This window comes from Cupressus sempervirens, chromosome 10 (assembly GCF_028749045.1).
Source record: "Cupressus sempervirens isolate cs-2001-9-10 chromosome 10, ASM2874904v1, whole genome shotgun sequence".
Classification (NCBI taxonomy): domain Eukaryota; kingdom Viridiplantae; phylum Streptophyta; class Pinopsida; order Cupressales; family Cupressaceae; genus Cupressus; species Cupressus sempervirens.
The window spans coordinates 85,477,369-85,502,589 of record NC_143127.1 but is presented as its reverse complement, the minus strand read 5'-3'; the positions used below and the strand labels follow the sequence as shown (position 1 = coordinate 85,502,589).

Genomic DNA, 25,221 nt, shown 5'->3' with positions numbered 1-25,221 from the left:
TATGTAAAACCATGAAGGCGGTGAAGAAACCAAATCAGATCAAAGATGACCCCAAGCTTGAAGGGATGAGTACCAAACTCTACAAGAATAACACTATCTAGTATGGATCTATGACATTTGATGATACGCCGGAGGAACAAAGTCTGAACCTGCTCTAGTCTGAGTCAAGGAGAGAAGGCCCCCACATCATAGAACCATATAGCACTGTTGGTTTGACTAAGGAGTCCAATAGGGACAACTTCGATGAAGTGTTATGGAAGTGATGTCTGAAACACTGTCTCTCCACCATAGTAAGGTAGCCTAGACCTTTAATAACTCTGGGTTGGATGGTGGGTCTCGAGCTGAAATGGAGTCCATAAAACTTGACTTCGAGATATGTATAAGAAATCAGTTGATGGCGGGTCTCGAGCTAATATGAAATCAGCTGTCACGTGTGAATGTTATTTTTATGCATATAAGTTTTTTAAAACATAACTGGAACTTGAAGGAGGGTATCTGGTTTTGAATGCTGGATTGTAATCATTATTTTATCTGATTGTAGAATTTTAACCTTGTGCCTCTGTTTGCATTGGGGTTTTTTGTGATGTAATAACTCCCCTTCTAGCAACATATATCAAATATTTAAAAAATGGGTGGCTGTATTGTTTTGGTTTGGAGGATTATATGACCCAAGAAGATAGTGTTAGGAAGATCATTGCTGTAGGCAAATTGTGGTAAAGCACTGGAGCTCTCGTTATATGCCACGGTAAAAGAGCCTATGAAAACTTGATGATATCCGTTAGAGAATGGTCAAGATCATTGTTTGAAAACTTGGATATGGCACGGGCTTGGCAGCCCAAAATAGGCCCCAGACTCAGGACTGGGCTATCAAGTTGGCTAGGACTCAGCTAGGACTCAGCAGGAAGAAAACTGTAGTTTTACAAGAAAACAAGAAGAAATTAATCTATGATCTTATATACTTGTCTTCTTCAAACCCAAATTCACAATGTAGACCTGTTTTGGTCACCAAAGAGCAGAATGAAATGGAAAAGTAAAACAAAAAGTGTTGTCTTTAGTCCAGGAGTTCTAGTCCAAAACTCTTGAGTTCTAGCCTAACACTCTGTAGGACATGGCTCGTGAGGCCATCGAGCCATGTCTAGTTGACTTTGCAAGCCAATAGATTTGTGAATCTTGCGAGACTTGGCGAGGTGTAGCAAAGTCTTCCAACTATGATCAAGATTAAGTGGGCTTGGTGAGGCAAATTTGGGGCTATTTGTGAGAATGGATTCAGGAAGCACGTGATCTGCAAGGGGGAGCTTGTGAGATTCATGGATGGTGCTATTGTGAGGGTTTAGACATCCATTAGGAAGCATATAACAACTGCACTGGCGCTCACTGTGAGGGAAGCAAGTGAATCAACTAGTCAGGAAAGTCGGAATCTATGAAGAATAAATTGACACGATCTTGCACAATTAAAGCTATAAATATCTTGTATGCTGTGACTAGATACTTATTCATCAACATAGATCTAGGATCTAAGAATTTCAAAGTTCTTGAAATCCATCATTTAAGTCAGCTAATTCTACTTAAGATTGAAAATCTGTGTTTTGTGAGTGTCTGCTGTATTGTTAAAATATCCTAACAACGGAGAAAGTGAAAACAACTAACTACAATCAATATATTTTAAAGGGTGGTATGGGCTCCTTTAGACTCATATCAACATTAATTTGCAATACTTATCAAATGCTTTCAGTGAGGCCTTCTACTGGAAAAAATTACGAGTAAGGAACTCTGCAACAGCATATACATGTTTGGGTCCTCAAGTTTCATTTTTGCAAATTGAAGCCTAATGGGCACAAGTGACTAGGTGAGGGCTATTCTAAGACTGTCACCTATCTTAGCAAGTGAAAAATGATCTTGTGATGGGACTATATGTTGAAACTCCGCTGCTCCATCATGAGGTACTGTCTTGGAGGCCCCATATCCTTACCAGTACCATGCTGGTATTTGTTGTGTTCTGAATAGATCCTGGATTCTTCTGTTAGCTTGGGTATTGGACTGTCTTAATAAAAACTTTATAAATGAATACCTCAGGTATGGGTGCAAATATCATAATGAAAGATACAAATTAAAACATAAATATAAACACAATTAACTAAGCTATTGATTTCAAAACATGCAATTGCTGGTTGGGGGATGCTTTTGAGGAAGACCAATATGATGTCACAGACTTCCAGGATTCGACTATTGTCATTGATTGTTTTCCTGTCAAACCTATGTGATATATTACATCACATGACTGAATTTATTTTTGAACAATCACTTATTGGTAATGTTTCTGTTATTTTTGTTTTTAAATTTTATGCATATACGATTGCTATTATGGTTAATTTGTCTACAATTTGAAATATAATTACTTTTCTATTCAGTCTAATCAAGCTATAGTTATACAGTATCTGGGATCCTTTCATCCTGAAAAAGGGAAAGCCCTACTTCTATGCCCATGGCTTCACTTGGGAGGTTTATAGGGAAGGTCACATCAGACCTTTTCACATTTGGTTCGTAGTAGGAATATTACCACAGTCCAGAACCTACTCAAGGACATCATTTGGTTGGCTAGGGCAACCATCTTGGGGTGGGGAAGGTAATCGCCAATCGTCACCCTACCATTGTACTATAGCTGTATGTTACTACACATCTGGCATAATTTCTTGCAAGTGATACCTGAGTGAGATGCTTTGAAGTTTGAACTTCTTCACATAGAGCTGTGTGCATTCTTCAACCATGAAAATCTTGTTGCAAAGAGAACAAATTTATTTTGATTTTCAAGGTTTGCAAGTGTTCCATTAGCAGCTGAGAGCCAACTAATAAGGGTACCATTCAAAGATGTGTGAGCATTGTCATGAGTGATATTCTATAGGTCAAGGTCATCTGTAAAGAAAGTTGGCCAACTGTTAAAAGGATCAATGCTCCTGGTAGAACATGGAGCTGAAGGTTAAGTTCTTTAGCTTGTATTGCTTTCTTCAATTTTTAGCAAGTTTTATGATAGGATTGAAACCTCTCAAAGATGTGTTGGAATAGACTTTTATAATCAAAATTCTGTCTAGTATGCAATTTGAGGGGCTGTATATTTGTGATGAGTTTTCGGATTGTTTGATAACTTTTTAAGTTATCCAGTCATGAGAAAAGAGCATGAGTTACAGAGCTTGGAAAGAAATGAAAATAGGAAACTATATGAGTTTTGTTTTTGACTGGATTACAGTTTGTAAAAGGCAGATGAAATTCAACTTGTATCAAAGAATCTTGTATTTTTATCCAAACTTGATTTATTTTCCTTCTGTATCTGAATTACATAGACTTCTTTCTCTGATATGGAATGATATAAGACATTCTTTCGAGTCAAAATATCATTTTTCTCTATTGTCTAAACGTTAAACTTTGGTTTCTATATATTTATATTAGAATATGTGGGGACATTTATGTTGGACAGTTTTCAGTACACTATTTGGTGGTCAGATTAGCTATAAGAATATAACTTAATGTTAAGTTTAAGGATTTGGATGAAATGTAATGAAAATTTTAACTGGTTAATCTTGTTTCAATGTTGTTTTTTATATTTTAGGTTGGGGTTGCAGAAATGAAAGTAGCAGTAGAAAGAACAGGTGGCCTTGTAGTTTTAGCAGAAAGTTTTGGACATTCTGTGTTCAAGGATTCTTTTAAACGTGTTTTTGATAGAGGGAATCAGTCTCTCGGTCTTTCTTTCAAGTAAGTCTTGCCTCCCTCCTATGTTGGAATTTTGGTTCCAAACTCTGTTTTGTTTCCTATTGTTGATTTCTCCCAATCTATAATCAATAATACATATAATCATAAACTGAATTTGTGGGGACATCTGTGTCTGATATTTGGTTATTTGCATGGCATACATAACATCGTTTGAAACTGCTTTGCAGTTTATGCCTTTTTGTATCATCTGCCAATTACAATTGTAATTGTAGTACCATAATTTGAAAGTTGTTTGTTCACTGATTTGCACAACTCTTTCTCTGACCTGTTGTCCAAAATAACAACTACTAAAATTGTTTGTACAAGGATAAACCTTATCTCAAGAGTGGCATTGGTATATACCAGCTTGCTATGTTACTTAAAATTTCTAGAACATAGAGTAAATAATAATTGATCTGGTTTTCTTGTATTAAGGTGAAATAGGACAATTTTCAATAAAGAAATGCATCAGGAGCAGTTTGTATTTTAGAGGCATGTACCTTTTTGACAGTCAAATATAAAAGTTTCCTAATTTTTTTGATCTCCCTTCTGACATCAGTATTTCTCAATTCAATAGGAAATGAATAGTCTTTCTTTCTTAAATGTAAAATATGGTAAGTCCTCTTTGAAGTTGAATTCCATGTTTTGTTCTTTTATTTGCAAATGATAGAAAATCAACTGATCACAATTTGAAAGTGGCAAAGACTTGGTCCATACGTTTTTGAAGTCACACTTTGGGTCTAATTAACAGTGCACAGAGAGTTGTCATGCCAAGGGTCCAGGGCTCCAGCCTAGTAGGCTAAATGACTAAGGTTTGTGTTTTGGTCTAAAACATGTGCCAATTTCTCGTTTTAATTTTGTATAATTATAAATATAATAAAAAGTAATTAGGAGTTCGTTTCCACACATTACAGTCACACACATTGAATATTAAGAACATTACAGTAAATGTTAAATTTATTTATAACTAGAATAAAATTACAAAATCAGTATATTTAGTTTTAATTTATTTGAATAACAACTGATCAATACTAATCTGTGGCAATTCTGGAATAGTTATTCACACCCATGGAAGAATTTGTGGCACATGTCCCTTAAAGCTTAAGCAATGGCAGCAATATAGCAGGAGTCAATCTCAACAAACATAGCATATTACATTCATGCACAACAACCTTGGCTAGGCTTAGGATGATTCCCCATGTAGTTTTCTTTTATTGATCGATCAGAACAGCTAAGGGGCTGTATCATATTTATATTAATGATATGAAGAGAGATTTACAATCTTGGGAATTCAAACCGTCTGGCCTGATCAGTCTATGCAGACCCCACAACCTTGAGACAACGTATCATGGTTATGAAAGCTACCCTTTCTTTGGGAACAATTCCCTAGAAGTTGGACACACCTGCCTATGTACAATTCTCACTACCTGCCTATCCAACATCATCATGGGTGCCTTGCGTTCTCCTTTTGCCAATGCCAAGCTTCTCATAAATATTTAACTTTATATATTATTTTTAAATGGTGGTTTCGAAACAAATCACACCCATGTATAGATAATTAATTAATTATTCTTTTGCCCTTCTTCTCAGGATTCTTTGTTTTTCACCTGACTACTTATTATTTCTTTAACTTTAATGATTCTTTCGTATGTGAAAACATCATTCTCTTTTACTCGGAGAAAACAAATGTTAATATTTCTCCCCTTGTAATTAGCATGCTTCTCTCAATAGCATGATGTGCATCTACATCACAATCCCTTTAATCACTGAATCAATGGACAAAAAAATGTCTACAAATATGTTCAACCCTTAATTCATATTTAATTATATTTTTCAATCTAGATCTTAACTCAAGAATACTCTTTCGTTTCATATTGAAATTCACAACAAGATTCAATAGAAATATATTGCCATTTAGAATATTTCTCTAATAAACTTACATGAAACACATCATAAATTTGTAATTAAGAAGTTAGTGCAAATTTATATGGTGAATCTGTTAGAAACTTAAAAGCCATTGTGTTTGTCGTTGTGCTAAAAGATCGCCCTGTTAAAGCACGATACAACCACACTCCTTATAGAACACAGGAGGAGGTTAATCCACATCACAAATCTTGAAGGGAAACATTGGTTGTTAGTCCAACAATCCCCCCCTTAGCATTACCCAAGGGATTCGAACCTGTGACCAAGCTCATATACCAATTGATAGAAACTTGAAAGCCATTGTGTTTGCCATTGTGCTAAATGATCGACCTGTTAACACACAATACAACCACACGACTTATAGAACACGGGAGGAGGTTAATCCACGTCACGAATCTTGAAGGGAAACGTTGGCTGTTAGTCCAACAGAATCTCTTGGTAATAATATAAATGTTTTACTCCATTACATGTAACTTGGACATTTGTAAGTTTTACAAATGTATTATCTTGTGATTATGTAGTGCTTGCTTAGTGAATGATATGCATATTCCTCACCATCTGTCAATTACCATTGACTACAATATAATCTGCATGGACAAAATACATTCCAAAGTGGTAATTGGACATCTCAAACTATATGATTACCTTTGCTTCCTATGCCAGGTACCATGTTTTTTGGAAATTAGAAACCCTTTTCAATTGAAAATGGACATTTTGCAAGTCCCATAATAACGATATAATTAATAACATTTGGTTTTGGTAACACTGCTTTCTTGCAAGGGTTAATTTGAATAATTATAAGAAATCTCCGAGTGTGCATGTGTACATTCCATATTTAATAATAGTACCATAAATCCCAAAATGTCCAAACATTGTGCTTAATTATAACCTTCAAATATGGTCCTATTACACAAAATTTGCTCTATAATATCCTTTCTTAAACCTTTCAAAGGATACTTCATATTTATAACACCTGAATTCATGTTGTAATCACAATTATTGAATTTCGTTTATTCTCGAGTCTATTGGTCCATCACATTTTTCATTACAACAATTTTACCCATACATTCATGCTCACATATGCATGCACGCACACGTACATGTGTACACATTTTTAAACACTTAGTGTCATTTAGGAACAATTTATTTTTATTGTAAGGGAGTTGCATCCCAATAAATTCTATATGTCCCCATCATCCATGTGATGATTTTGAATTTCTTAGTTATCACATGATGCAAGTGCATCAGATTGTCTTAAACAATTATGCCTAGTAAAGCATTAAATTTACGCAAATTCAAATTGTGAAAATAATCCATTAAAAAATTATACTAATTGCAAGATAGACGCAAGCACTCATTGAACTAATCAATAATTAGTATTTACCAAACAATGAATCACCTCCTAAAATTACACAAGTATTTCATCTACATTGTATTTTTGACATCAAGTTTGGTCGTAGACTCAAAATGTAAATTGCTTTCCATAATGCTAAAGTCACCTTTGAGTAAATAAATGCCATGAAAGAATGTTGATGTCACATGGACAACAAATGTTGACCTCATCTTAATGTTCTTACCAAGAAGGTAAAGGTAGCCTATAGGTCCGATAAGACATTTTTGAATACAATCAATGCAAAATATGTAATAAACATCTACATCTAGACATATTCATTGATTGAGTGGGTCAATATTCTATGTACATATAAATATATTGTGCTCTTTTGTCAAGAAGTCAGTACCTAATATATCACACATTTTAAACCCTGGTACACTTCTTTATATACACGTCAAGCATAGTTCAGATTTCCATAATGCAATTATAGTAGGTTATTATATTTGTGTTCAGTATCCATTAGGACCTAAGTTACCAGATTCTCTCTAGGAATCCTCAAAGTCTGGTCCTTGTCAAATTCTCCCCAAATTCACCTAAGCCACAGATTCACTGCAAATTCTGTCAGAGTTATCCGGGCAGGATTTGGAGTGAATTTGCTTGGCCTGGGGTCGAACCTAGGTCGAATTGGGTCTCAAAACAATTTTTAAAACTTTTTTAATGTGCATTTTTTTGCCTAATTTGAACTATTTGATCCTCCCAACCTCAAAAATGACCACTAAAAAAGCCAAAAATGATGGTTTATGTCATTTTTGCATTTGTGAATGAAAATGAAAACTTGTATAGAGGAAATCCAAATTGACAATAGGTGATGTCCAAATTGATGACTATATAGGAATTCCTTAAAAAAACAATGGTATCTTTGAATCCAGGACTTAAAATTTTAATCTCAACTTTTGATCTAGCCTGATTAGAAATCATCTAATCAATAAAAATAAAATTTCAGATAACTGCACTTATCTTTTTATGATTCTTTTCATTCTCATATTGTCCCCTTGATATGGAAATTTATCCCATGCATGTGACCAAACAAGTGTATCATGTTGTATGTATGCTAAATGATGCAATTAATATCCTATTGGACTGAAGCAAAGATATGGCAGTGTATTTTGCTATGTTGGTTTACTATTAGCAGAGTGGTGTATGTACTTATTTGTTGTTGCATAAATACACACACATTTTAAAAACAACATATGTTTTTGTATGGACGAACCCAAGACGAATTCGAACCCAAACCCCCCCATAATTGGATGAATTTCAAACCTGCATCAGTGCTGGAATCTGGACCGACAACTTAGATTAGGCCCTAAGTCACAGGGTTCTCCAAATTTCGGGCATGAGGTTTAAAATTCGGTGAACTTCAGAGCATTGTAAAATTTTTGTTGAAGTTCAACTGTTGTTTGGCTGGATACAGGGTATGATATTTCAAGTTTTTTTATTTTATAAAGAACAAGATTCAGAGTTCTGTTTTGTATTTTTAATGGTTCAGGATTCGCCAAGGGTTTCACCTTTCTATTGTGACATGCTTGAGACAAACCTGAATGCCCCCATTCCAAATAGTGAGCTTGACCCCTTTCCAAATCGTAATAAAATTTTAAACAAAAATCTTTGATAAACAGTTTATCTGTAGACATAAATCACATGTCCTTTGTAACTTATTAACGACATCATTCAACATATTGCCAAAGTGTAGGCTTCCTCCCAACACGAAAAACTCATTATCTCATTTCTTTGTTGTCGCCGACAATCTTTCTTAAATTTCAATGTTTTAATTTATTAATATTATATTGCATGTGCACAGATTTTATTATTATTTCATTCTGAATTTAGTTGTAATAGTAATTTTGTTTATAAATACAAGTACATATATATGTTAGGTGTATGATATTTGAAATTAATATATTGTTTAAGACTATTAATGGGTACATATTTATAATTTTATATGTATTTGTATGGGTGAACCTCCATCTATTTGGCAATATTAAAATATTTGAATAGTTTTATTGATATATATTATTTATATTTGATGACAAATTTTTTGTCAAAATTTTCCCCTTTGTTGAGCATCATCCGAATTTTATTGTTGCCGGACACAAACTTGAACTCGCATCTTGTGACATAGATTAGGTCCGAGCATTTCAGGTCATTATACATAAGATTATATATTATGCTACCCCAATTTTTCGGGACGGGGGGACTGGGAAACGGGTTTCCGGGATGTTTGCATTTTGCAGAACAGGTGACAAAAGGGGACGGCTATATGTGTGTGTGTGTGTGTGTGTGTGTGTATGTGGACATGTATGTATGTATATATATCTATCTGGATTTTCAAATATATTCATCAGATTCACATTCTCAATCATCATCTTAGAATATCAATAGCAAGTCTCAGCCTGATAAGCATTGAACAACTATGTTCAACCTGCATTTAATAACCGCCTTTCAATATGTTTTATAAGTCCTTTCAACATGCATTAAATTTTTTAAAACCTTTTGACACCTGCATTCTATGTCAAGACATTCGTCCATCTTTGTGTTAGGCATAAGAATGCAAAGTAAAAATAAAACTTCATTATATAAACAAAGTCAAAATATAAGAACTTTTATTTTATAATTTATTTCAAGTCTTCATTCCAACATGCGAGGCCCACAAGGGAAATGTCTTTTTTAATGTTTTTGGGGTAAAAATATTTTTTTAATTGGAAACTTTTAGCAATATGTAAAACAAATGGGAAACAGAAAATCAGTCTACGAGACAGTTAATGAGTTTCAGAAACTTGTTAGACTGTTTCCTAAGTTTCGGGGATGCATTTCCGGTTTTCTTGGCTAGGTGGGGATGGGTTAGAAACATCCCCAGTTGTCCCCCCTTCCTCGAAACCATCCCTGTTTCCAAAACTTGGGGCTTAGGGGTGGAAATGCGTCCTCGGGTAATGCAGATTATATATGTGCTTGGTGGTTTTTGAAAAATGGATTGAAATAATGTTTTTGGGTGTAAGGATACGCTAAATCAATAAATCATGAAATGTTAAACACTACAAAATAAACGGGTGATTTGTAATTCACTTCAAAATGGGTAGCTTGAGTGAAATGTGATGCAATCACAGATGGATGGGCCTCAAAGAGATTTGTCCAAGTGTACAAGAGTAAGCACAACAAAAAACAAGATTTTGAGAGAATAGCACTAGATGCACTTTCATTCAGCCGAAAATCAAATTACCATCAGTTGGCAACTTACATGCCTTCATACATACCAAGCTACAATTGGCTTGCTTGATTACAATTTTTGGTTGGAGACCTTTGATCCAATTATAATGATATCTATTCTAAATATTCTTAGAGCTACCTCAAGAAATACATAACATTACAATATATATGCATTGCAACACGCAAATTGGCCCAAGAATAGACTATGTTCCCTACAAACAGGAATTGAAATTCAAGATGAACTTCTAATAACAACTAGCCAATCCTTGAAATGATCTAACTTCTCCAACTCCCTTTGGTGCAGGTCATTCAATAATTGCTTTAACCTTCATAGTGTCCATCTTCAAACCTTCAACTAAAATAATAAATCCTAGATGCACTAACTATGCCTTCATAAAAGTACATTTCTTGATATTGATCGTCAAATTCTCTTCCTTCAACCTTGGCAATACTTTTCTCAAATGCATCAAATGCTCTTTATTACTCTTACTGGAAATCAGAATATCATCCAAGTATACAATCACTAATTTACCAAAGAAATTCTTCATTACCTCATTCATTAGCCTCATAAAAGTACTAGGTGCATTGGTCAAACCGAAAGGCATAACCAACCACACATACGAACCTGCAATAGTCTTGAAAGTAGTCTTCCATTCATCCCCTTCTTTGATTATGATCTGATGATAGCCATTCTTAATCGATTTTGGTAAAATACATTGCTCCACTCAAACAGTCCATCATGTCATCCATCCTAGGTAAAGGAAATCTTTATTTCACCATGATTTTATTTATAGCTATGAAATTAGTACACATTCTCCATTCTTCTTAGGTGCCAATGTTGTAGTATTGCACAAGGACTCAAACTCGCTTTGAACAAGCGTTTTTGCAACAATTCTTGCACTTGCTTATTCAATCCTTCATTTTGTGCAAGTATCATCCGATAGGGAAGATCCTTCACTTAGCCCTAATGTTCTCTAGGGCTCCTTAAGGCTCTTCTCCTGGCCTTACTAGTGTTTTCTCTATGACCCTATACTAGAGGAATTTTTTCTACAACTCCTCTTTCATTAAGGACCTCTCTACCAATCTAGCACTTCAGACTACCTTCACCTCGCTTCTTGGACTTTATGCGCTAAGTCCTCTACTAGATAACCATGGTCATAACCAACTCACATATGGATGGAGGGGCTTCTTTACCACTTGTTTCCATTAGTTTTGGTGCCACTGTATTCCCGTCTCCTATAGTTTTACTATCTATTTCTCCAAACCCTTGGACATAGGGCTAGTAGCCTTTTAGCCCCAATAAGGCTTCCATTTGAGGTTTTTGGCTTATAACTTTGAAACTTCCTTAATAATGCCCAAAACAAATTAGCTTTCCTGATACCCTTTTCAGAGAATTGAAGGATTTGAGGGTTTGGGACCCCAATTTTTTTGTACAACTCCTTCCTAGAAATGGTCTATTTATAAGGGTTTTAGACTTGTCTATCAACAACCTCTTCAAAAGCATTCTAACACTATCTAAACGGACTCAACTTGCCTCCAACTCTTGGATTCTGTTCCTCTAGACACCATCCTACATCTTCCCATCCTTGGGTTACACAGATCAACTCATCCACACCTCCATTCACACTTTGCAATCTCCAAGACACCTAGCCAGGTACGGTTTGTATCGCCTAGGGCTTGATAGGAAAATCAGTAAACCTGCAAGACTGGACTCCAAACTTCATATGTATAATGTATATACAATACCCCAACATATTCCAAGTGGCCGTACAATTCCCATTGTTGGATTTAATGCTAGGGCCATTTTAAGTCCAACTTCGTCACAGAGGAAATGTTTTTATTCAACCAATCAAAACTGTGAATCTACAACTACAAATGCACACCAAGAAACTAGATTCATTGCGCTAACTGATCATGCACAAAAGTTGCTCAAATAAATCTGTACGAAAATAACTCCCAACCCTTTATTCTGAACTGGAATGGTCTTATATAGCTCTTGGGCTCATGTTCCAACTGTCCCACTAGACCTAGAGCCGATCCTTGGTTGTTTTGTAAAAATGTTGTCAATGTTGTCATGACAATATTGCAACATTGACAAGTTCTACGTCTTTTGTACTTTGATATTTCTAACACCCATGATCACTTCAAATGGGTCTAGAATGATTACATTAGCATGAGTAAACACTCTTTAACACCTTTTCACCCGTTTCCACACATGTTGGATCAGTTTTACCATTTGACACATTATGACCTATACTGACAACTTTTGCATTTACATGACAACCTTGACAATCCCCATACCTAGTTTGACCTCCTAGAGACTCAACACACACTTGGGACTCTCTTTTAGTCCTTATAAATCAGTGGCTTGGCCAAAGCCATTTACAAGCCAAAACTGATTTAGGGTTTGACCTAAGACCCTAGGTGTTCCTGCACCATCATCCTATGCGGTGCCTTATTTGGTAAATTTGCTCCTGTTACTAGATCCAAACAATGATTGATACTTCTACTAGGGGTAATCCATTAGGTACACTATCTGAAATAATGTCCTCAAATTCTGTCAGTAATTCCTTTACTTCTAGTGGTTACTCATCCATTGTTCCCAAATTAGGTTTCTTAGGAATCGAAAAACACATGCTTTCCTTCTTCAAGCCATCTAGGAACATCCTTCCTTCAACTAAACAAACTCTTACTTTGGAACAATTCACATTTTTAGAATCCTCTATCAAAGTTAGCATTACTTGCTTCATCCCATTAGCCAAAATGGTATACGTATTCAATCTACCATCATGCATGGTCTACCCAACAAGATATGTCAACAATCCATTGGCATGATATCACAAAGAACTTCATTATTATATGTCTCAATCTTCAAATTCACGAAGCATTGTGCATTTACCAAAATCATATGATCATCCTTGATCCATGCAATCTGATATGGCTTTGGGTGCTTCATCCTTGGTAGTGAATAAACTTTAATATTACATTCAAACTTTGTACCTAATCTTCTTCAGATTAATTAATTTGTACTTTAGAGCTTCATCCTTGGTAGCAAATAAACTTTAATATTACATTCAAACTTTGTTCCTAATCTTCTTCAGATTAATTAATTTGTACTTTAGAGCATTAAATCAGAACAATAGGAATGCAGCATTAAATCAAGAGACACTAAACACAATGCACAGTAGTATGACGAGGAAACCTAATGCGGGAGAAAACCACGGGGAGAACAGCTGCTAGGATCTACTGTCCTAATGCAGCCTCATGAATCTTTAATCCAATTACAACTTTAAGGGCTTCAACTCTAACGAGTCAACAAACCCCGTTCTTCTTAAGAGCATCAACTCTGCCATACCAGTAGCTTCAACTTAGACAATCTAAGCGTCAACTCATCCAAAATGAGCACCAACCCAATTTTAACAAAATGAATTGTTTAACAATCAAGCGATATCCTAGTTTCCACAAATTCTAACAATTCTGTGAGTTTCCATGTAGAAAACTGTATGAACTGATATTCGGATATTATTGTACACTTTTGTTCAAGTCTCTGAAATATCCTGACTGAATTCAGATTATAAAATGCTGTATATCACTTTGCAAAAATGAGAGTGTAAATGAATCAATTACAAAAGTCCCGGCAATCTTATGATTTGCACTAGTTTTAAAATAGTCTCGTTATGAGTTTAAGAAGAATGAGAACTGATAATTTGATTCTGCAAAATAACTTGATAAAGCTTTAAGGTCTGATTCAAACTTCACCTAGACAATTTCAAGATGAGAACATAATGTTAGAACTATTATACCTGGTTCACTCACAGACTACTTTTATTTCTTGTCATGCTTCTCTTTTAGACATTGCTGTGTTTGAACTTGGTCTTCAGAATGAACTAAAATGTGAATTTATTACTCTGCAGACTTCTTGTCTTCCGTTCCATAACTGGTCATCATGTTTCAAATATCTTTTGCTCCTGGTCACCCCAGACTGAACCCTTTGGTGTTGGACTTCTTCCCGCTGAGGAAGGACCCCTAGTCCTTTCCTCAGCCGTTTTTCTTTTTCTTTTGCTCTCTTGCTTGCTCTTTGCTGGACACCATTTGGTGCTCCCATTGTAGGCTGTTTCCTTGTTTGTTAACTTTCTGCCCCTTAGACCCTTTTGTGGTTTCTAATTGGACATTAATAAATTTATCTTATCTTTCCAGCATGACTGACATTAATAAATTTATCTTATCTAATCTTATCTTTGCAGCATGACTGTGACACCAAATTCTTTAGAAAGAAATCCTTCCAAGAATAACCTTCTTAGACACGCACTAACTACTACTCTGGTTTTTGGGTGTTGTCATATAAATTTTCCTGAAGCAACATCGTAACTCTTCCCTTTCAATTCACACCAGGCTGCTATCATGAGAGAGACATATTTCCTCACACACATACATATGTTTGATTAATGATATAGATGCTTTATTCATTTGCCTGATGACCTCCACATATAATATTATAAGTTCTTCGACATTAAGATGTTCTATGAAACCTTATAAGAATGACATATTATTATCTTTTCCATCTGTTACAGAGTTTTTCTTAATGTTTTTAGAGAGTTGCTGTGTACGCATCTGCATAAATGGCATAAAATTTGTTTGTATTCCAAACACTTATTGGACTCACAAATAGGCAGCCTCCTCAAACAGGTGAGTCAACATCCAATAAATATATTTTTATAATTCCAATCAGCAATTTGGTGCATGTGTTTACATTATAAAACCCAACAATATGAGAGATGATGAACAACAATTTTGAACTGGGCATATGCTGACCATAACACATCTTTTAGAAGACATGACAGATACTTGAATGTGGACTTGGAACCTGACAACTACATATGCAAGTATATAAATAGTTATATAAGAGAACTGTGTTAGTACTGTATATGTTTGAACAGGGTTTATTTGGACATCAATGAAACACCAACACTAATTTCATACTGAATAGATGTTCTCAGAACATTCAGATATCTAGTAATTCTTTCAACCTCATCATCCATATGTCCAGACCTGATATCCAACCTATAGAATTCTTTGGTTTAGTCCTTTACAGCAGACTCTCTTTGCTTTAGGTTCTGCATCTTCCTCAACTAGCTTACTTGACAATCACTGGGTAAGAATTTACCCTTCAATTTATTCACTGTCTTATCCCATGACTTGATCTTGTCCATTCCTCTCTTTTTCCTATCCAACTGAAAGTGTTCCCACCATAAACATGCATGTCCTTTCAAATTAGTGCTAACAACTTTCACCTTATCCAGATTTGTGCTCATTCCCCAAATACTTTTCCATGTCACTAATCCAATCAAGCAATTCATCTAAACAGGCAAATTGAATTGTGGTTTTGCCTTTACCTTAGTTAAGGCCCTCAAGAATCTTTTCTCCTGTCTCAAGTACATGTTCTTCATGTTTTGCAACAACTTCTTCAACTTCATCATCACTTACGTCTTTAATCGGTCTACCTCTTCTTTGGGCAGTCTCCACAACTTCCAATCTAGCTTCTATCTGTCTCAATATGTCCATCACACTTAGATTTGCTTCTCTCCTTGAACCATTTTGTCACCTCTGCAATTGTAGGCCAGATCTGAACTCTGCTACCCTATAACCAAATCAATTTAGGGCTTCATAACAATAGGTTCAATAATAAACTCCAAGAGATCTGTCCAAACATGCAACAAGAGTAAGCACAACAGAAATCAACAAGATATTGAGAGAACAACGCCAGATCCACTTTCATTCAACTGAAAATCAAATTATAATTATTTGGCAACATGCATGCCTTCATACATGCCAGGCTACTACAAGCCTGCTTGATTACAATCTTCAGTTAGAGACCTTAGATCCTATTCTAATGATATCTATTCTCAATATTCTTAGAGCTGCCTCAAGAGATATATTGCATTACAATATATAGGCATTGAGACATGCAGGTTGGCACTAGAATAGATTACATTCCCCGAGAACACGAAATGTATTACAACAGACAGGTATGATCCCAAATCATAAGGAATAAACTACATAAACCGTTTAAGAACCAGTGAACTGAGATTTGGGTCCACACATGATCCAAGAACATAGATTTGTGCGCCACAGAAGATTTCCGATCATAGATTTTCAATGCAAGATCAAATTCCACGAATAGGTACAAGAACACACTATCTAAGAGAACATCTCATAACTCGAGCAACAATGAACCAAATGAACCGTGAACCTAGGAACATGATCCAAGATAGGTCCTGATTATAATCCGATCATCACAAATGCTAACATGAACGACTGAAGGATTGATCAATCAATCGCACGGACTGCACAAACTGGCAAACTGAACAAACTTTAAACAAAGTGTAAACCCAAGATGCTCATCCGTCAAAATGTCAGCTACTAGGTGGTGAAGTTTCTGTGCTTTCTCACCCATATTTAACACATGTACTTCAACAAGGCTAAATCAAAGTCCAATTTTTAAAATTACAATGTAATTTTCACATGAATTTATTTGTTTTAAGTGTAACTCATTACTCATACATAAAATACTGTGTTGTGTGGGGATGCATCCCCTATTTCTTTCTCTTAAGGAAACATCCAGGAAACACACCTTCTGCTGTCCCTCCATCCCTGTCCGTCTCCGAAATACCATGGAACATTTTAAAAATCAATACAAGTCAATCTTTCTTCATATAGCAAAGTAGAAACAAATCCAAGTGGGCTGACATTAACTAATGGTTCTAAGCTGGCAAGTTGAATCTATGTTCCATATATGATTCAAATTTTTAGAGTAGCAGGCTTATTTTGTATCTCAGACATGACATGTTCTGATTTCATTATAAATATCATCATTAAAAGTTATAAAAAATAAAAGGACATAATATATTATATATTTAGAAAAATCACTTACATATTTAATATTTATTGCAGTCTGGGAAATGTGTGCCGCATCCCTGTCTCTGAAACCCCGCACAACATAGATAAAATCTATTACCATGAAGCCAACGATTCAACACAAAAAAGTACAAACAATATCTGTAATTTAGTATAACTAGAATAGGAATATAACACTAGCGAGGAATGGGAGAATTTTTACGTCAAAACATTTTACAATAATCGTGTCATTTATATGACTAATTGGAAGGTTTGTTAAAAAATAAATTAATTGGCTATATGCTACACTTATCGAAGGTTCTCGATATGTATTAAGATACAAGATGGTTAAAGAATTAAATTGTGGTGAAGTAAAAGTCACTCAAATTTAAGAAAAAAAAATTGATGGTAAAAGATAATAAGCAAAAAGAAAATTATTCGTGTAATGCCAAAAATAGAAAATATGTGCCATAGGCTGTTGTAATTAAGCTTTTGACACCAAATCTTACATGCCATTTTCCTGACAATTTAATCCCCCAAAAAACATGAATATTCTAGATTTCAAAGTTATTGAAACATGAATAAAACCAATACTTGAGCTATTTGGAATGCCGACTTACACCCATAGAAGAAACTATGGCATAGGCCCCTTATACTATTGCCATGATTTAGAAGGAAATAGTTTCCATAAATGCAACGTATGGCCATGCACAACAGCCTTGGCCAGGACAGTCGTAAGTGTGTTATATCAGAAGTTTTCTTGCTTTATCATTTCCATGCCTGCTGCATGTCTATCCATTATTTTGCATGTGTAGCTTGAGTTCTCTTTTGATCATTTCCAAGCCTTTCATAAATTGTTTATGTGGTATAATGAGTGGTTTCCACACCATCACACCCTTTCATAAAAAAAATGCTTTGCTAATATTTTAGGATTCTTTGTTTTTAAACCAACAATCAGTTATTTTTCAATCTTTTTCTAATTTTAATTAAACATTTTCTTTTCAGCCCCTCTTTTAATGCAAGGAAAATTACATGCAATTTATATATTGACATCTTAATAACCAAGAGTAAATTAACAATTGCTTTTATCTCTCTTTTAATTTTAGTGGGTCTTTTATATGAGGAAGAACATTCTTTCTTTACTTCATGAAAAAATTGTTATGCTTGGGTTGTGGACACGCTGGTAGAAAGCCTCTGCAATGAAGGTCCTGTTATGCTTGGGCTATGGGAGTTCTGAGCTGCATGAAATGATGGATGATACTTTTCAGTGCTTAACATGGAGATGTTCTTGATGGCTTTACGATACATCTATCATTGATACTGCTGTATAATAATGCTATAGATATAATAAAAATAAAATTCAAGAAAAAAATTATGGGACTAACATATTGATTAGCTTTTGACTATATATTTTTGTACAAGAAGGGGTTCGAGGAGTGAGCAATAACTTGGAATGCAGTGAATCGTTGTATTTATTTCACATATTGCACAATTTGGTGTAAATAACATATATAATCATTTGCATTATAATGTCACAGCTAGTTTGCTAACATATATTAATTTTTCACCGGCATCTCTTTTTTAGTGAAATTCTTAAATTTGTTTTTAGGTTATTCTATGAAATATATATTGCAAGTCTAGCTGACTTCTGGCATATAAAGTTATAACTTGTCATTTTTGTTTAATATAATTATCTCTAGAAATGTTATCAATTTCCAGACTTTGTTATGTTATATTCATCCTCTCACTATGGAATAGTATGAAAACATGAATATCAGTGGTGGTTTTGGTGTAATGTTTTTCTTTAGACATTTACCATGCTTTTATAAGCTGGAACTGCTAGATGCAACTTGTTAAAGTAACATACTGTCTTATTGCAGTGGTACCTTTGAAGTTAATTGTTCCAAGGATGTTAAGATTCAAGGTATCATAGGACCATGTGCATCTTTGGAAAAGGTTCATTCTTATCCCCTTCTTGCTAGCTTTTTATCTTTGGTCTTCAATAAATATCAATTCTGAGTAGCTTGGGCTTATTGAAAACAGCTATTCCAAGTTTTACTAAGCTATTTCTATCTGAAATGATGTTGAAGTTAATATTGTTTTATTAATTGTGTCTTTTGTAGAAAGGTCCGTCTTGTGCAGACACTGTAATTGGCCAGGGAAATACAACCTCCTGGAAGATGTGCGGACTTGACAAAAATACTTCTTTGACGGTATTCTTTGACATTGCACCCAGTGAACGCTCCAATGCGGCCTTGCAAGCTGGAAATCAGCAATTTTACATCCAGTTTCAGACACAGTATGCTGTTGAATGTCCTAAATCCTGTTTGTTTCTGGCCAGTTCAGCTAAATAAAATGGTAACATAGAGTATCCACAGACATTAATCTCTGTTTGAATTTTCACAATGCAGCTACCAGCACACAGATGGCCAGAGCAGGCTTCGGGTTACAACAATTACAAGGAGATGGGTGGACGGAAGTGCAAGTACAGAGGTGTGGTACAAGTTTCTTCTGATTTTGCAGTACATGCAAGCCCATCAGAGTATTGATGGGACATGATTTCAAATAGTGCTTTCTAATAATGAAACCAACCAAACTGAGATCTATGAATTATGGAAACAAAATTTATCTGAAAAATTAGAAATTTAGATTTCATGAAATGAAAAAGAGAGCCGATGAATAAATAAACTATCAAATTTCCACTACAAAACTAATAAAGTGCTTCTCAAATAGTACGAGTCCTCCAAACAGCTAATTTTCTCTGTACCATATTCCTAAGATATCGATTCTCTCCTCCTGGTGCTGGATGGGGATGCCGATGCTGATGTGTCCGGAAGCGTTGATGTATTTGGGTTCTGCCTGGATGCTCGCGGGAAGTGCATCCTGGGCCTGTGGATGCTGGGTGGATGCGCTGCAGCCCATCCACCAAGTATTCACAGGCCCAAGATGTGCTTCCTGTGAGCATCCATGCGCATCCAAGAAGAACCGGCAGCCAAAAGGCCGTTCCCACATCAAAAATCACTTAGACGTCTATTTCAGCATGTGCTTTATTGTTTTTTAATTTCTTTTTTTTGCTATGGAATGGTTTATTTTTTTATATTTCATTTCTTTGCATATATAAATTATAGTGTGTGTGTGTGCGTGCATATATATATTCACACCAAAATCCAAAACCCAAAAAAAGTAATTCGCGTATCCAATTTTTGAATCCACATCAGCATCAGCATCTGCATGGGCAACTTAGCCCTGGTATGTCTCTCATATATGCAAAAATTCTTGATTTTCCAACCACATAGGATATTGTGTGATTTGTTTTCTGTTAAAATTTTCCTAAACTTAATTCTAGAAAACTTCAATTATGCAATTTTTTACATATATTTATGGTATAAGCTAAACCTACATCAAATGAGGAAATGTTTTTTTATTTGGGCGACCCTTTTTTTTTTCTACTCTATTATTTTTTTGCATTGTAAATTTTTAAATCAAGTAATAAAAATTTATGTAGCAACTTTGTGTCTATATTGCTTTTAAAGTAATGAGGAATTCCACTAATAACTTAGAAAATTGTGTTGTGTATGAGGTTTTTTATAAATGTCGTATCTGGCCATAGCTATGGGGGTCGAAAAAATGACCTTTTCTAATATTTATATTTGTATCTGAATCTATGTCCATTTAACTTTGTATATTGGAGGACAAGGATTTTGTCTGCATCATAATAATATGAAGAATTGTCTGCATCCTCATTGATCACCTTGAGAGGCCTTAGTCTGGATGTCTGAAAGACAAGAGCCTAGGTTAAGGAACTTAAATCAACAAGTTTTATTGGAGTAACAATTACAAAATAATTGGAAAATATTTGCTTGTTATTAACAGTGATCAAGAGATCAATTTATACAAGAGACTAAACAATGTTTCCTTAAGAAACAATCGTAAAAAATAGAAATATTCTATTCTAGCTAAGAAAAAGCTACTAGTTATCTGCAGCTAACTAAAGAATAGAAATAGTCTATTCTAGAAACAGAAACAAAAGATTACAATAGTTAACCATTAGATACTAAACAAAGATAATAGAAATTATCTATTATCGTAATACCCTCCCATAATAGTTAATTTATCTAGAGCACGAAGCTGTCAAAAAGCGTAAAAGGCATATTCTATTTCCTCAAGGGGCTCCGCACTGTTCAGTGTGGGCTGCGAACTAGATTGCTTAGATAGTGCAGCTAAGCGCTTCTAACATTCAACCTTCATGTGACCAAACTTGTGGCAATAGTTGCATTGACTGTTTTTCTTCCGGGAGCCTATTAATTCTGGAGTAGAGAATGTTTGCTGAGAAGACTGCTGATGGTACTTTGGATAATGCTTCAAAACAAACCACAAAAAACCATGATTTTTGAGGTGAAAAATCAATCAAAACCCAACATGATTTTTGAGGGGAAAAATCAATCAAAACCTAACAATAGAAAGCTTCGTTTGTCGTCGGTAAAGATTTTGTAGCTGATGGGCCGATGGGTTCATGTCATTGGTAAAGATTTTGTAGCCGACGGGTAGATTAGGATTGTTATGTAGCCGACTGACCCCTTTAGGAAGGTTCGGCAGAAAGTATTTATACCCCGTTTGGGTTCATTGTAAATCATCTTATCTTATCTGATCTTATGCTCTGGATGTAATCTGTTGGCATATGCGAATGAAGGAGTGCTACTATTACTGTTCGTGTTCATTAGCTGTGTGCATTTCTTAATTAACCAATGCGATAAGCATCGTTTTTTAGGACAAAGGGTAAAACCCAACAGATAATTTTTGAGGAAAAATATTACAAATCCACCAGAATTTTTAAGGGAGGCAAAATACAAGACTTTGCATGGTAAAGCAGCACATGCAAACAACATGCAAGTACATGCAACCCTCAAAAAGTAGGCCTAGAAAAATTGAAGGGTGACCTAGAAGAGAGCTTGAAAAACCCAGAAAGAATGTGTTGTTAGTTTCAGGATTGGCTGGCTCGAAAATTGAGGCACGAAAATTGATGTACCCAGGAAAAAACAAACTACTTAGTTGAGATCTCAAAAAACCCACCAAGAATTTGTAAATTGTTTTTGATTCGATTCAAAAAATTAGGGTTTTGAACAAAAACAGCCCAACTGCAAAAAAAAACTACAAAAATTGCGGAAATGTGGAGAAAAATCAGACGAGTTTGGATAGAAATGGGTTGCAAAACCGAACCAGAAGTTGGTGGATTTAGATCTCTTAGAACGGAAACCCTAGCCAGATTATAGAGAGAGTTGGAAGCAAAAATGCATGTACATAATTTCGAAAATAAAAGGCAAATAATTTGAACCAAGAAATTATAATTATTTTCGAAAAAATTTAGAGTATTGGCTTTGATACCATATTACAAATAATTGGAAAATATTTGCTTGTTATTAGCAGTGATCAAGAGATCAATTTATATACAAGAGACTGAACGATGTTTCCTTAAGACAACAAACAGTTATCTGCAGCTAACTAAAGAATAAAAGCATTCTATTCTAGAAATAGAAACAAAAGATTACAATAGATAACCATTAGATACTAAACAGAGATAATAGAAACTATCTATTATCGTAATAGTAACAACCATTAAAGCACTTGATTAAAGAAATGGAAGTTCAGAAGGAGAATCATGTAAGTTTAAGGCAGCCACCATTTCTTATCCTTATAATCACATTTTACAAAATATACAGTCTCATGCAGTTTCTTTAGTTTGAAGACAACCAGAAGTAGACGAGTTTAATTTGTTAGGCATTGACCAGAGGTAAAATGGAAATTCAAGTGATTGTGTAAAATTATGGTTCTCTTCATGTAAATTAGAACCCTTTGGTTCTGCATGTTGCATAATACCACATGAGATATAAATTCATCAGGTTTTCATAATTTATTTAAGTCATGTTGGAATGAAAGGTAACTAAAAAAATGCCTGTTTTAGGAAACTAAATAAAAAATTAACTAAGCATGTAACTTAGTTTCCGTGATTATCGTTATCTAGGGATATGATGCCCATAGATTCGTTAACATGTTTTTCCATGTGGACAAAAAATTTTCTTTTTGCTTTTAAATTTTAATTTGCAGTTACAATTGAAATCCAATATGTTTTCCAACTTGTATATCTTTAGCATTTTTTTTTTGGAAATTGTAGTTACAACATGAGGTAAATACTATTCATCTGTTTTATTTTTTTCATTAATTGATGGTCTCTGAACAGTTTGCATGAATATTAATGAATCAATTCTATTCTGTATGTACTTCCTATCCACATTGAGTTGAAATTTACCTGTTATACACAGCTGGTAGCTCTGAAATGTTTTTTTTGACAAATATTTATAGAAATTTGTTTTTAGTTGGGAATATTTGTTATCGTGAGTTATTCTTTTTTGCTTTGAGTTTTGTTGGTTTTAAAACTTTTTTGCATAATATTGCAGTAAACTTTGTCTCTGAGTCACAGTGGAATTGATGGAGGCATTAAACTTACAGTAAATTTTGATTTAGGTTTCCATGTAAGAGATAAGAGCCTTGTAAATCTTCATCTGGCCCACTGTTTATTCTGAATCTTGTATTTGCAATTTCTCACATTAGCTTAGATTCTCATCACAACTTTAGTTGTGCCCCCAACTTGAGCCAATGTAGGCAACTGCCCTAAAATGATAATTTCGGGTGTTTATGTTGTTTTAATAAATTAGGATTATGGTGGACCGTAGAAAATTAAGATTAGAGCTCATTCTATGGTTCAAAGCTTATGGTTTCATGATTTGGGTTGCTCCTTTTCACTAATTTTGTATTATATTCATCGTTTTAGTGCTTGTGTTCATGGTTTCATGGTTTACTATGCCATGGTTGAGCTTTTAGATAGTTTTCACTTTTCTGGTGTTCAATTTCTGGCTATCTGTGTTATTGTTATTTAAGAAAGTCTTGTGTTTTGGCTGAGCTTCAAATTTGCAGTCATGTGGTCTTATAAAGTGACTAAGTTCTCAGTGGCAATATTATTGGCAGCTTGTGCTTTGTTTTCGAGTTCTTGTTAGTCAGGTTGTATATGTGTTGGTAGTTTAGGACTTTCTGTTGAGACTAGAGAGGTCTTTATTGAAAAGATTGTGCACTTGCTAACACATGCCATCTTTTGATTACATTGAAAATCTGAGCATTGTGAAACTGTTATTCCCATGTGACTATATTCTAGTTGACACTATATTTGATGGGTCTTGCCTATTGCCAAAATGTGTCATATCTTTTGCAAGTTGCTTATTGTTTATTCTTAGTGATGGCACATTTGTAGTTTGACATTAAATATAGTGTGTTGTGGCTTGTTGCTAGATACAAGGACATGGACAACATAGGGGCAAACCATATTCAGGGTCCATTCACAGTTTTCCGCATCTCTAGAGTAATGTACATAATGGGCCCTAGTATGTCTTCCCACAGGGGATTGATTTTTCAAATGGAAAGCATGTGGATAGGTGGGACCTGCATTGGCAATTTCTATTGGCCATTTGGACCAAAGTGTAGTATATATTTGTCTTCCAATGAATTATGACAAATGAGTGTGTGCCATGTGGTCCAATAAGCAAGAGATTTGATTTTTTCAAAGAGTATGGGTTATGTAAACAACTGGTTGCATGTTAGCTTCCTATTGTATTAGAACTGGAGGACTTGTTAAGCAATTGACCTCTCATGGCTTCAATTAATCATTGCATGATATCTATTTGATCTGATGGCTTGTTGACGATGTCCATGGATCCTTGAGCGTGATCAAAAAACTTAACCTATTTGTTGTGCTTGCAATCTCTACCATTAATAATCATCATACATAAAGTTTTCTTCAATGAAATCCATTTATAATTAGCACATATGGAGAGGAATTTAATGCCATTAGAGGAGCCTTCTATGAGTTATTTCTCAAGGACTGTAGCAGGGCCCAAGCTTGTAAAAGAGCATTTCCACTCTTGTGAGGTGTGTTTGTCAATTTGTTTTTTTTACTTATTGAGTTCTTTGAGTAGAGGACACCATGCAGTGGTGGTCAATGGGAAGTCAAGTTGCCATTTTTG

At 34.8% G+C, this 25,221-nt stretch overlaps 1 protein-coding gene across 3 annotated transcripts in view; it reads left to right on the top strand.

Moving 5' to 3' along the window:
• Window positions 1-25,221, top strand: part of LOC149532698 (protein transport protein SEC23 E-like) — a 70,580-nt gene that overhangs the window by 32,693 nt on the left and 12,666 nt on the right. For all 3 annotated transcript variants that reach the window (XM_089804357.1, XM_089804356.1, XM_089804355.1), the window contains exons 4-7: window positions 3,602-3,744; window positions 19,033-19,108; window positions 19,276-19,451; window positions 19,564-19,645. In XM_089804357.1, the coding sequence (XP_089660483.1) occupies window positions 3,602-3,744; window positions 19,033-19,108; window positions 19,276-19,451; window positions 19,564-19,645 (477 nt within the window). The remainder of the gene's footprint in view (window positions 1-3,601; window positions 3,745-19,032; window positions 19,109-19,275; window positions 19,452-19,563; window positions 19,646-25,221) is intronic.